The sequence below is a fragment of the Schistocerca cancellata genome, chromosome 11 (assembly GCF_023864275.1).
Source record: "Schistocerca cancellata isolate TAMUIC-IGC-003103 chromosome 11, iqSchCanc2.1, whole genome shotgun sequence".
In the NCBI taxonomy this organism is placed as follows: domain Eukaryota; kingdom Metazoa; phylum Arthropoda; class Insecta; order Orthoptera; family Acrididae; genus Schistocerca; species Schistocerca cancellata.
The window spans coordinates 69,619,957-69,634,760 of NC_064636.1; the positions used below are offsets into that span (position 1 = coordinate 69,619,957).

General features: G+C 45.2%; 1 protein-coding gene and 1 pseudogene across 3 annotated transcripts in view; one reads left to right on the forward strand and one right to left on the reverse strand.

Annotated features, from left to right (window-relative positions):
* LOC126108851 (alpha-mannosidase 2) overlaps positions 1 to 14,804 on the forward strand; it is an 880,291-nt gene that overhangs the window by 493,680 nt on the left and 371,807 nt on the right. For all 3 annotated transcript variants that reach the window (XM_049914220.1, XM_049914219.1, XM_049914218.1), the window contains exon 4: positions 4,872 to 5,044. In XM_049914220.1, coding sequence (XP_049770177.1) covers positions 4,872 to 5,044 — 173 coding nt within the window. The remainder of the gene's footprint in view (positions 1 to 4,871; positions 5,045 to 14,804) is intronic.
* On the reverse strand, positions 7,317 to 7,433 carry LOC126109062 (5S ribosomal RNA; annotated as a pseudogene).

The window sequence follows — 14,804 nt, forward strand, 5'->3', positions numbered from 1 at the left end:
TCACGCGACGCGCATGGACTATAGCTCATGTAGTCTTGTAAACCTGTTGGTGGCTGTTTCCCAACTTAATAGACCACAAGTGTCTTGTATAAGATTCTTCGTTTCGACTCCCACTACATAGCTATGCAACGTTGTAAACAATAATCGTTTACACCCTATATATACTTCACATTGTCTCTGAGTTCGTAGGCGAAATAGAGATTTCATGGAAAGATAAAATAAAATAAGTTTTTCTCATACTTGCGTCACACGCTTAGTAAAAATTATGTTTTTATGTTGCATTATTAAAGTTAATGCAGCAATAATAATAACAATTAAGTTCGCAGTAATAAAGTTTTTGGTTTGAAAGCTCCTTCTGAACAAATGTTTTTGAGATAATAAGTAAATACGATTTTATGGCAATCTATGTCTTTGCAAAGGGAGAGCCACCGCTTTTCCTACTGAGCCAAAAGACCCACAACCCACAAACTAGCAGGTAATGCAAATTGGAAACAACTAAACTTGAAAATAATTAGAGCCTTCATAAATGTAATGTTTGGTACGTGAAAGATACACGAAAATCGTTTTATATGAATTTTCCTGTACTAAAAATTAACCAATTATTGAAAGTTAGTTGCTACATCAAGTCGATGAAACCAAAAAATATATCAGTAACAAAAAAAACTTGCCTTGATGTAAGTATGTTTTCTGCTGTTCATCGATATAATGAAGTGAGCTGATATGCCCTTTTGTTACCTCAAAAGACGTACGTATTACATACGACGTAATTTTTATGTAATTTACGTAACTATAAAATACTTTTTGATCACCGGTCGTGGACGCTGAATAGCCAGAACCAAGTGCAAGAAAAGTTTGCAACACATGTAAAATGGGCGAGCGCAGTGAGCGAAACGAACAACTAGATGCTGAACTAACTAGGAGCAGTCGGCAGTGGAACTGAGACAGGTGGTCGTGCGAAGAACGACGAGTGCGGCCGAGGGAGGCCGAGGCTGGACCGAGAACTGCCGAAGTGACCGCCGCCACCGAAGTGAACTAGTGAACTATGAACCGATCGTTCCTCGTTCTCGGGAACTATAAGTAGACCGCCGCGACCGAAGTGAACTATGAACCGATCGTTCCTTGGAATTGGTTCCTCGGTTCTTTCGTTCATCTTGGTGAACCGTTGCTTTGTACTCGTTCGTTCGCGAACTACCCATCTCTAGCGTGAAGGTCACTTCCTCCCGCCTGAGCACCCAGCAGGAGGTACGCCACGGTCGAGTCGTTGACTTCACCAACCACCGCCAGCCATTCTTCCTCCCAGAACTCCGTGCACTTCCTGTGGAGTGCAGAAGTGAGAGACTGCAAGGGAATAGGACACCGGACCACATCCTGCTCTCCTCGGCAGCCCGACCGGCCTGATCATTGCCCCACATTCCTACATGACCAGCCACCCAGCAGATGTAATTAAGTAAAATCCGCCTCGACTGCACAAACTACCTGGTGGTTACCTAGTTTTCAGCGTGGGTAACCACGCCTTCTTCAGAACAAATATAAAACAGCTTTACCGAGCGAGGTGGCGCAGTGGTTAGCACACTGGACTCGCATTCGGGAGGACGACGGTTCAATCCCGTCTCCGGCCATCCTGATTTAGGTTTTCCGTGATTTCCCTAAATCGCTTCAGGCAAATGCCGGGATGGTTCCTTTGAAAGGGCACGGCCGATTTCCTTCCCCATCCTTCCCTCACCCGAGCTTGCGCTCCGTCTCTAATGACCTCGTTGTCGACGGGACGTTAAACACTAATCTCCTCCTTCCTAAAACAGCTTGCCTAAATAGGCACAGTCAAAGGCTAAAATCAGCACCTACAGCGGCAAGACACCATATTTTTTTTTTTTTTTACAAATAATAGGTACATATGTACGAAGTCAATAATGTTACTTATCTCAACCCTGTGTGTGCTGCCTCACCCCAGCCAACGTACGATGGTCACAGGGTCTCCACCGAGCTCTGGGGTCTTGTCGCTGTAGGTGCTGATTTTAGCCTTTGGCTATGCCTATTTAGGCAAGCTGTTTCATATTTGGCCGGCCGAGGTGGCCGAGCGGTTCTAGGCGCTACGGTCTAGAACCGCGTGAGCGCTACAGTCGCAGGTTCGAATCCTGCCTCGGGCATGGATGTGTCTGATGTCCTTAGGTTAGTTAGGTTTAATTAGGTTGTATACATGGAAGAACCCTGGAGATACTGAAAGGTATCAGATAGATTATATAATGGTAAGACAGAGATTTGGGAACCAGGTTTTAAATTGTAAGACATTTCCAGAAGCAGATGTCGACTCTAACCACAATGTATTGCTTATGAAATGCACATTAAAACTGAAGAAACTGCAAAAAGGTGGGAATTTTAGGAGATGGGACCTGGATAAACTGAAACAACCAGAGGTTGTACAAAGTTTCAGGGAGAGCATAAGGGAACAATTGACAGAAATGATGGAAAGAAATACAGTAGAAGAAAAATGGGTAGCTTTGAGGGATGAAGTAGTGAAGGCAGCAGAGGATCAAGTAGGTAAAAAGAAGAGGGTTAGTAGAAATCCTTGGGTAACAGAAGAAATATTCAATTTAATTGATGAAAGGAGAACATATAAAAATGCAGTAAATGAAGCAGGCAAAAACAAATGCAAACGTCTCAAAAATGAGATCGACAGGAAGTGCAAAATGGCTAAGCAGTGATGGCTAGAGGATAAATGTAAGGATGTAGAGGCTTATCTCACTAGGGGTAAGATAGATACTGCCTACAGGAAAATTAAAGAGACCTTTCGAGAAAAGAGAACCACTTGTATGAACATGAAGAGCTCAGATGGAAACCCAGTTCTAAGCAAAGAAGGGAAAGCAGAAAGGTGGAAGGAGTATATAGAGGGTCTATACAAGGGCGATGTACTTGAGGACAATATTATGGAAATGGAAGAGGAGGTAGATGAAGATGAAATGGGAGATACGATACTGCGTAAAGAGTTTGACAGAGCACTGAAAGACCTGTGTCGAAACAAGGCCCCCGGAGTAGACAACATTCCACTGGAACTACTGACGGCCTTGGGAGAGCCAGTCCTGACAAAACTCCACCATCTTGTGAGCAAGATGTATGAAACAGGCGAAATACCCTTAGACTTCAAGAAGAATATAATAATTCCAATCCCAAAGAAAGAAGATGTTGACAGATGTGAAAATTACCGAACAATCAGTTTAGTAAGCCACAGCTCCAAAACACTAACACGAATTCTTTACATACGAATGGAAAAACTAGTAGAAGCCGACCTCGGGGAAGATCAGTTTGGATTCCGTAGAAATACTGGAACACGTGAGGCAATACTTACCTTACGACTTATCTTAGAAGAAAGATTAAGGAAAGGCAAACCTACGTTTATAGCATTTGTAGACTTAGAGAAAGCTTTTGACAATGTTGACTGGAATACTCTCTTTCAAATTCTAAAGGTGGCAGGGGTAAAATACAGGGAGCGAAAGGCTATTTACAATTTGTACAGAAACCAGATGGCAGTTATAAGAGTCGAGGGACATGAAAGGGAAGCAGTGGTTGGGAAGGGAGTAAGACAAGGTTGTAGCCTCTCGCCGATGTTATTCAATATGTATATTGAGCAAGCAGTAAAGGAAACAAAAGAAAAATTCGGAGTAGGTATTAAAATCCATGGAGAAGAAATAAAAACTTTGAAGTTCGCCGATGACATTGTAATTCTGTCAGAGACAGCAAAGTACGTGGGAGAGCAGTTGAACGGAATGGATGGTGTCTTGAAAGGAGGATATAAGATGAACATCAACAAAAGCAAAACGAGGATAATGGAATGTAGTCGAATTAAGTTGGGTGATGCTGAGGGAATTAGATTAGGAAATGAGATACTTAAAGCAGTAAAAGAGTTTTGCTATTTGGGGAGCAAAATAACTGATGATGGACGAAGTAGAGGGGATATAAAATGTAGACTGGCAATGGCAAGGAAAGCGTTTCTGAAGAAGAGAAGTTTGTTAACATCGAGTACAGATTTAAGTGTCAGGAAGTCATTTCTGAAAGTATTTGTATGGAGTGTAGCCATGTATGGAAGTGAAACATGGACGGTAAATAGTTTGGAAAAGAAGAGAATAGAAGCTTTCGAAATGTGGTGCTGCAGAAGAATGCTGAAGATTATATGGGTAGATCACATAACTAATGAGGAAGTATTGAATAGGATTGGGGAGGATAGGAGTTTGTGGCACAACTTGACAAGAAGAAAGGATCGGTTGGTAGGGCATGTTCTGAGGCATCAAAGGATCACCAATGTAGTATTGGAGGGCAGCGTGGAGGGTAAAAATCGTAGAGGGAGACCAAGACATGAATACACTAAGCAGATTCAGAAGGATGTAGGTTGCAGTAGGTACTGGGAGATGAAGAGGCTTGCACAGGATAGAGTAGCATGGAGAGCTGTATCAAACCAGTCTCAGGACTGAAGACCACAACAACAACAAAGTTCTAGGTGACTGATGACCTAAGAAGTTAAGTCCCATAGTGCTCAGACCAATTTTTTATATTTGTTCTGGAGAAGGCGTGGTTACCCACGCTGAAACGTAGGTAAACACCACGTGGTTTGTGCAATCGAGGCTGATTTTTCGTAATTATTGATTGCTCACGCGCTGCAATGCTGAAAGTACCCAGCAGAAGGACACCTCGTTACCCCGCCGTTGGAGCAGGTAGAGTTGATCATATATCAGCTGGACTATCTCCTCAGTCGGGTACAGATTCTGCAATGATTGTATGGCACTAAGAGAATCGGAGCAGACGAGAAATCGAATGCCCCGAATACGATTCACCCGCTCCAGTGCTTCGGACTGACGTTGTTGTTGTTGTTGTTGTTGTTGCAGGTGGTGATCGTGCCGCACTCGCACAACGACCCGGGCTGGCTGAAGACGTTCGAGAGCTACTACCACTACCAGACGCGCAACATCCTCAACAACATGGCCGACAAGCTGCCCGCGCTGCGCAACATGACCTTCATGTGGACCGAGATCGCATTCTTCGCGCAGTGGTGGGAGACGTGAGTACACCAGCTCCTCAGCCCTTAACTCTCTCCAGGAGCCGTCACCGATTCCAGCTGGAGGGGGGCAACTGTAGCACAGCTGAGCCCGCCCTGCAGCCGGCCGAAGTGGCCGAGCGGTTCTAGGCGCTACAGTCTGGACCGCTGCGGTCGCAGGTTTGAATCCTGCCTCGGGCATGGATGTGTGTGATGTCCTTACGTTGGTTAGGTTTAAGCAGTTCTAAGTTCTAGGGGACTGATGACCATAGATGTTAAGTCCCATAGTGCTCAGAGCCATTTTTTTGTTGAGGATAGACGCTTGGTGCAGGTAGTTGACCCTCAAGGTAAATCTAACGTATTGCGCAGTAATAGGCTCGGCTCTGAGCACTATGCGACTTAACTGCTGAGGTCATCAGTCGCCTAGAACTTAGAACTAATTAAACCTAACTAACCTAAGGACATCACACATATCCATGCCCGAGGCAGGATTCGAACCTGCGACTGGAGCGGTCACGTGGTTCCAGACTGAAGCGCCTTTAACCGCACGGCCACACCGGCCGGCAGTAATAGGCAGAAAGACCCATTACTGTATGATTAGATCATTTAAAAACGATCACTGGAAGCAGTTACATCTTTTTTTGTTATGGTTTTAGGGGGCAAAACTGTTACGGTGATTAGGTGTGACTTAGGAAAAGCTAAAAAAAAAACGAAACTGAAAACCAGCAGCAATGGGAGCAAAACTCAAAAAAGTGGGGAAACCAAAAACAGAAGGAAAGCTTAAAAAACCCGTGGCGTGAGTACTGTAAGACCTTCGGTGCACACACCATCAGATTATTTGACTTGTCGCTCTAACGAAGTAGGCGAGTGTCAGCAATATGTCTCATGGTCGTATTGTGGCGTGTTTATTTTCTGCCGTTAGGTCAGACGATAGAAATGCCACTTGCACGCTTAGAGTAGCAGATTGACGGTGACCAACTTTAAACAGAACTTGATTAATTTTCACACACATTTATTAAAATAATAACAAGCATAAAAATTACTTGACTTGGTTCTGGATGCTATTTACAGTTGACAATGTGAAGTTCCTTTGGTCTTGCTACGTTAATCTTATTCTCACATATCTCTGATACTTGACAGTCTATACATTTCTCTTCATGGCTATGTACAGGGATATGATAATCTTATTAGGTGCAGACTGAAACTTGACTATTGACTGGTACAGACTAATGCAGACTGGTACAGACTGATGCAGACTGACTAATCGGAGGTCTGTACACTCGTTATAATACCTTGAGCGTTCAGGTACCACTGCACGAGTGTGATCTGCGAGGAAAAAAGGTTCTACGTTAGCAGCAATCTCATTGGCTGCGTTACATAATAATACGCGGATCGGCGGAAGCAGAATTTGGTCCGTCTCTAAGGCAGCGCCATCTCGTAGTGCGGAGACAGACGAGCGCTGCGCCTGCGCTGTTGTGTTTAGCGGGGCGCGCTCTAGTGGGAAAGTTGTGTACGCGCTGAGTACGCGGAACTATGTACACAACAAAACCACTATAGAAGCGGGTTGTTTGTCCCCAAAAAGAGCTTCAAATTACTGACGTCATCTCACTGGCACTAATGAACTCGAGAACGCGATCGGCTGATCGTGTGTCATCTGCTAAAATGGAAGACACATCAGGCGACAGCTGTGGACGGGCGCCGCTACTATTCGGTCGAGTAGCTCCTCAGTGGGCACGGACCGCAGAGGGAACACCTAGAACCGCAGCGGACGGAAAACGGAGCAGCAACGCTCGAGCAGGTCGCAGGGAATGGGCGCGGACCACAGAGGAAGCGCCTGCAGCCGTTGGTGGAGGGGGAAGGCCATAGGCATAAATACTGGACCAGGTCCACTCGAGGAGCAGTCTCAGGTCGCACCTGATGAAGGTCACGAGCTACATGACCGAAATATCGTGCAAGTACGACGCTGATATCCGGCAGATCACTTGACAACCCAAGATGTCAGAGATGAATAGGTGAAGAATATTAACGTTTCGTGTGCCGTCGAGTACGAGGTCAATAGAGACGGCGTAGTGGGGCGGATTAGGGAAGCACGAAGCACTCCGTCTTCAGGCCACGAGTGGCCTACCGGGACCATCCGACCGCCGTGTCATCCTCAGTGGAAGATGCGGATAGGAGGGGCTTGGGGTCAGCACACCGCTCTCCCGGTCGTTATGATGCTTTTCTGTGACCGGAGCCGCTACTATTCGGTCGAGTAGCTCCTCAGTTGGCATCGCGAGGCTGAGTGCACCGCGAAAAATGGCAACAGCACATGGCGGCTGGATGGTCACCCATCCAAGTGCCGGCCACGCCCAACAGCGCTTAACTTCGGTGATCTCACGGGAACCGGTGTGTCCACTGCGGCAAGACCGTTGCGTCGGATTAGGGAAGGATGGGGAAGAAAGTCGGCCGTACCCTTCCGCAGGATCCAACCAAGCATTTGCCTGAAGCGATTTTAGGGAAAGTACGTAGAACTTACATGAGGAGTGCGAGACGCGGATTTGAATCGAGAGTCCAGTGTGGTAACCACTCCGCTACCTTGCTCGGTACTATTAAGTAAATTCGGCGGGCCGGAGTGGCCGAGCGGTTCTAGGCGCTACAGTCTGGAACCGCGCGACCGCTACGGTCGCAGGTTCGAATCCTGCCTCGGGCATGGATGTGTGTGATGTCCGTAGGTTCGCTAGGTTTAAGTAGTTCTAAGTTCTAGGGGACCCCATAGTGCTCAGAGCCATTTGAAATTTGAAAAAAGTAAATTCGGCATGTTTTCCACTTTTCTTTTCATTTATCGAGACATTTTCTTCGTTTTTTTTTTTTACTAGTGTCGGCTTTTTCCGCTGTTTTGCCATGTTTACCTGTGTAAAAGGAGCACAATGGTGTACCTCTGTGAAATGGGACCACGGCGATGTGAACGTGAGCTGACGGAAAGGGTGTTTCCTAGAAGAAGGTCACATTATGTGCTCGTTCGCTTTGGTTTACACGTTTATCTGTAGCTGAGCGGCCTGCCGACATTATGCACAGCCACGGCGCGAGAATGGGCGTCATTAATTAGCGTCATTTGCCTACGCGGCAGAGCGAATTTAAATGAGAGCGCGTGCGCTAGCCAATTGCATCGCGCGACACATTGTCGGGGCAGTTTAGTGTGTTTAACGGCGGCCGTGACTGGACTGCTAACAGCGAACGGCGCGCGTCCCTGCTGTGAGGTGCTGGGTGCCCACCGCACTCAACACACTATAGGCGGCGCGGGGAATCTCGAGGAGGTTCGCTTTGGTTTCCAAGTGTAACACGTACCGTTACTATACCGACGATCAGCATTCACCGTGCAGGTTATGTCCGGCCTGCAGGCTGGTTTCTACTTCTCAACTATTCCCGTAAGCCTCGTTACTGTGTGTGGCGGAGGCTACTTCTGGCGCCACGGTAAACCTCTCCGTGATGCAGAACGCCTCTCTTGTAGTATCTGGGCGTTCCGTAACGCTGTCGCGCCCTAATCGATCACTCTCTGATGGCTCTTCTCTCTCTCTCTCTATCTCTCTCTCTGTCCACCCTCTCTCTCTTTCTTCTGCCGATCTTTCTTGTTGGATCTCCTCTCTCTCTATCGCTTTCTTTCTTCATCTCTCCCTTCCGCCCTCCTTCCCCCACCCCCACCCCTTTCTCTCTCTCTGTCTCTTTCTTCTGCTGATCTTGTTGGATCTTCTCTCTTTATCTCTATCTCTTTTTTTCCTCTCTCTCCCTTTTTTCTGTTGGTCCTTCGTGATAATGGAGGCTCTATCTCTTTCTTTCTTCATGTCTCCCTTCCTCCCTCCGACCCCTCTCTCTCTCTCTCTGCCTCTACCGCGTCCCCTCCCTCTTTGTCTCTTTGTTCTGCTGATCCTTCTTTTTGGATCTTCTCTCTTTATCTCTATCTCTTTCTTCACGCCCCCCTCTCTCCCTCTCCCTTTCTTCTGTTGGTCCTTCGTGATAACGGAGGCAGGGTGATGAGCAATATACAGGGTTATTACAAATGATTGAAGCGATTTCACAGCTCTACAATAACTTTATTATTTGAGATATTTTCACAATGCTTTGCACACACATACAAAAACTCAAAAACTTTTTTTAGGCATTCACAAATGTTCGATATGTGCCCCTTTAGTGATTCGGCAGACATCAAGCCGATAATCAAGTTCCTCCCACACTCCGCGCAGCATGTCCCCATCAATGAGTTCGAAAGCATCGTTGATGCGAGCTCGCAGTTCTGGCACGTTTCTTGGTAGAGGAGGTTTGAACACTGAATCTTTCACATAACCCCACAGAAAGAAATCGCACGGGGTTAAGTCGGGAGAGCGTGGAGGCCGTGACACGAATTGCTGATCGTGATCTCCACCACGACCGATCCATCTGTTTTCCAATCTCCTGTTTCAGAAATGCCGAACATCATGATGGAAGTGCGGTGGAGCACCATCCTGTTGCAAGATGAAGTCGGCGCTGTCGGTCTCCAGTTGTGGCATGAGCCAATATTCCAGCATGTCCAGATGTGTCCTGTAACGTTTTTTTCGCAGAAGAAAAAGGGGCCGTAAACTTTAAACCGTGAGATTGCACAAAACACGTTAGCTTTTGTTAATTGCGAATTTGCTGCACGAATGCGTGAGGATTCTCTACCGCCCAGATTCGCACATTGTGTCTGTTCACTTCACCATTAAGAAAAAATGTTGCTTCATCACTGAAAACAAGTTTCGCACTGAACGCATCCTCTTCCGTGAGCTGTTGCAACCGCGGCGAAAATTCAAAGCGTTTGACTTTGTCATCGGGTGTCAGGGCTTGTAGCAATTGTAAACGGTAAGGCTTCTGCTTCAGCCTTTTCCGTAAGATTTTCCAAACCGTCGGCTGTGGTACGTTTAGTTCCCCGCTTGCTTTATTCGTCGACTTCCGCGGGCTACGCGTGAAACTTGCCCGCACGCGTTCAACCGTTTCCTCGCTCACTGCAGGCCGACCCGTCGATTTCCCCTTACAGAGGCATCCAGAAGCTTTAAACTGCGCATACCATCGCCGAATGGAGTTAGCAGTTGGTGGATCTTTGTCAACTTCGTCCTGAAGTGTCGTTGCACTGTTATGACTGACTGATGTGAGTGCATTTCAAGCACGACATACGCTTTCTCGGCTCCTGTCGCCATTTTCTCACACTGCGCTCTCGAGCGCTCTGGCGGCAGAAACCTGAAGTGCGGCTTCAGCCGAACGAAACTTTATGAGTTTTTCTACGTATCTGTAGTGTGTCGTGACCATATGTCAATGAATGGAGCTACAGTGAATTTATGAAATCGCTTCAATCATTTGTAATAGCCCTGTATAAAGATTGGTGGATCGAACGTTTTTCGTGCTTGAATTACGTTGGGTGGGGAACATCGTCATCTTGTTTTTAGTCCAAAATTCCCGAATAACGTAGGCCGTATGCTGTCGTCTGCTGCCATGGTGGAGTTCCCAGTCGTTCGTACTCCACTTACGGCAACTGAGAGAGGGATAAATTTCGCGAGAGGAATTGATGTGTGTACAAACCGCTTCCCTCGAAAATTCCCTCCTTCATATCTCCTCTTAGTTACCACAGATGACGTGTCACTGATCTCATTTTTACTGACGAGGGGACCTTATGCGAGGTTTATCGAGTTATGAGCTCTCACTTCGCCTGCTTATAGTGTGGGTAGCCACCGATCACACCCTAAAATTATAGGTGCCAATGCGGCCTCGTTTTTGAAATATTGCCTGTTAAATTTTGGGGAGCTCTTTATATACAGAAACGTGTCACTATTGTGGCAAGTGAGCGAGTAGCCGCGTGCGCCTCCTGGTCAACGTTGCCATACGCTCACTTCATATTTCCATAAAACCGGCGCGGTAGCTCAGCGTGTTCGGTCAGAGGGTTAGAGCTACTCTCTGTAATAAAAAACTGAGAGAACGGATCAACGAAGAACCTAAACGGGTGTCATTGGACGTCCGCCCCGAACAAATTCCACGAACAATATAGAACAAAATAAGATAAAAAAAGTGGCCAACGAGCTAGATTCCCGTCCAGGCGACCCTGGTTCGAGACCCGTCTATGCTACTTTTGTTTCCTTTTTTTTTTTCAAATGCCTGTTTTATTTTATAATTAATCTTGAACATACCGCAAGGAATTGATTAAAAAGAATTACAAGCCTCTATAAATAAAAATTACAAATCGAATGTCACATTTTGTTTCAATTTTTTGCGTTTTATTTTAACAAGAATTAACCGTAATGTAATTTCTCAAAATATTTTATTATTGTTCAATTTCTTTTCGTTGCATTTTTAATTTTGTTCCGTTTACGTAGGGAATATTAAAAACACCAACGAATGAGGGATTAAAAATATGTTTCATTTAATGGAAAGTTAATCGATATTTCCTATATTTTGACGAGTACATTCCGACGGCCGATACTTGATATAAAAACAATCAAAACATTTGTACTTTCGACGTTACGAACATTTTACGAATGCACATTCATTTTCGTCGCAATTGCATCTGTATTTTCTCAAGTGCGCAGGAAACGCCACTGCATTGATGCTATGCGGTACTGTAAGTAGGCTGTTTATGTTTTCTTATTGGCAGCGTTACGTAGCGCTCGGTATGAAAATCACTGGCTGTGCTGTGTGCAGTCTGTGGCTGGATTGCATTGTTGGAATATTCGCTATTGTAGTGTTGGGCAGCGGCAGCTGGATCTTAACAGCGCGTAGCGTTGCGCAGTTAGAGGTGAGCCACCAGCAGTGGTGGATGTGGGGAGAGAGATGGCGGAGTTTTGAAATTTGTAAGACTGGATGTCATGAACTGATATTTATATTATGACTTTTCAACACTATTAAGGTAAATACGTTGTTTGTTCTCTATCAAAATGTTTCATTTGCTAACTATGCCTATCAGTAGTTAGTGCCTTCAGTAGTTTGAATCTTTTATTTAGCTGGCAGTAGTGGCGCTCGCTGTATTGCAGTAGTTCGAGTAACGAAGATTTTTGTGAGGTAAGTGATTTGTGAAAGGTACAGGTTAATGTTAGTCAGGGCCAATCTTTTGTAGCGATTATTGAAAGTCAGATTGCGTTGCGCTAAAAATATTGTGTGTCAGTTTAAGGACAGTCATGTATAATTGTTCTAAGGGGATGTTTCAATACTTCTTTTTGCGATGGATCTAGCGTCGCGAAAACAAAAGTAGCATAAACGGGTCTCGAACCAGGGTCGCTTGCCACTCTGCTACTCGCCCACTTGCCATAACAGAGAAACCTTTCTGTATATAAAGAGCTGCCCAAACTTTAACAGGCAATATTTCAAAAACGAGGCCGCATTGGCACCTACCATTTTAGGGTGTGATAGGTACCTACCTACCCACACTACAAGGAGGGGAAGTGAGAGCTCAACTCGATGAACCTCGCAAAAAGAAATGGTTCAAATGGCTCTGAGCACTATGGGACTCAACATCTTAGGTCATAAGTCCCCTAGAACTTAGAACTAACTAACCTAAGGACATCACACACACCCATGCCCGAGGCAGGATTCGAACCTGCGACCGTAGCAGTCCCGCGGCTCCGGAATGCAGCGCCAGAACCGCTAGACCACCGCGGCCGGCTGAACCTCGCAGAAGGTCCCCTTGTAAGACTGCAGTACACGCAAAGTGTCTATAGTTACTCCCACCGTCCTGAGTGGAATGCACAAATTCCGAACAATGTTCACCAACATGCAGTCTTATATAGTGGTGGTTGCGCCTGCGCAGAAAACAGCACGTAGGTCGCGAATCCGTTATCTTGAGGCTGTAATAAACTCCTACAGTTGTGCTTAATCTTCTGTTCAATTGTGTGAACCAGTTCATCAGTATTGAACAGTCTGGCCCATCTTCTAACCATTGAGTCACTCACAGCATTTTGTCCGTAAACCTCGCAGATTTGCCGATGAATTTCCTTTGGTTTAACTTCCTTTGCATTATGAAAACCAAACACAGATCTGATTTGACACGCGGCGGCATTTGCAAGTACGGCTGACATTATAAAGAAGCACTACAAAGCACACGTCGGCAGCAGCGATCTGAAAATGGCGTACGTGTCTTCTCCTCGAGTCAGAGTAACTGCCGCGCATGCTCGGAACTGCTAAGAGGCGCCGACCATCGCGCCAGCGTCATCTGCACCCTACTCACGTTTGCCATACTTAAAAATGTTAATAATACCCAAAAAGATACAACTTTCTAAAGTAACCCGCGGTCTTCCTCAAGATTCAGCTTGTTCACGTGCCAAAACCCATTGGAATCTGTTCAACTGTTGAATTATGAAAATGTAACAGACAGAGCCACTTTCGCACTTAATTAATATTATTATCGATATTAGTGCTGGTATTAGTACGGAAGTATGGATTAAAACTTGAGAATTGAATAAGCATTCTATTGATTACGCTGAATCATATTTCGTGGAACATATCAACCAGTAAAAGCATTTTCACAATTACGATAAAGTACAAAGGTGAAAGAGTAAGCAGCTTTTTCAAACACTAAATATTTAATAATTTTTGCTTAATTTGCGTAATATTTTTCAGAGCAATGAATATCTCATACTACACACTTTGTGAAGTAGTCTATGTTCTTCATGAGTGTTCAAGCCATTTCACGCCAAATTTCTTCGATACTGGTTCAGTGATTCAATCGTGGGAGCGCGACAGTCACTTTCCAATTTATAATATTGGTATGGATGTATGGATTAGCATGGATTAAACACGTTGAGGATTCTACAAACATTGCATTCATTGCGTTGAATCGTATCATGTAGAACATACGAAAGAATGAAAGCATTTTCACAAACATGATCGAGTTTGAAAGTCAGAGAGTAAATACATTTTTTCAAACACTAATTAGTGTTCCCCCTTTACGCGTAATATTCTTCAAATCAAGCCGGCCGCGGTGGTCTAGCGGTTCTGGCGCTGCAGTCCGGAGCCGCGGGACTGCTACGGTCGCAGGTTCGTATCCTGCCTCGGGCATGGATGTGTGTGATGTCCTTAGGTTAGTTAGGTTTAAGTAGTTCTAAGTTCTAGGGGACTTATGACCTAAGATGTTGAGTCCCATAGTGCTCAGAGCCATTTGAACCATTTTTTTCTTCAAATCAGTAAATATATTATATGACACAATCTCTAATGTAGCTTATGTTCTTCCTGAGCGTTCAAGTTATCTCCGTACCAAATTTCATCAAAATCGGGCCGTGCGGGGTAACGAAGCGGTCTGAGACATCTTGCCACGGTTCGCGCAGCTCCCCCGTCGGAGGTTCGAGTCCTCCCTCGGGCCTCAGTATGTGTGTGTTGTCCTTAGCGTAAGTTAGATTAAGTAGTGTGTAAATCTGAGGACCCGTAGAACCTTACCACAAATTTCCAAAATATCAAAATCGATTCAGAGGTTTACTGGCGAAAGGTAATAGACAAGAGTTACTTTCGCATTTGTGACATTAGTATGGATATGGACATATGATTTAAGAAACGCTCTCCAGTAGGTGTATAAAAACACGTCCGTATTCGAATGCAGTGTTGTTTAAAATTTCAAAACAGTTGGTGGAGAACTTCAGGAGATTTACAATTTTGGAGAAAAGGAATACATACATTTTATTTACCTACATTCTTAAACTGAGTATGGGTCCAAACTGCGGAGGTCATCGGTCCTAGAATTATACACAAACTAACTTATGTTAAGGACAACACAGACACCCATGCTGAGGTAGGTAGGATTTGAACCTCCGACAGGGGGAACCGC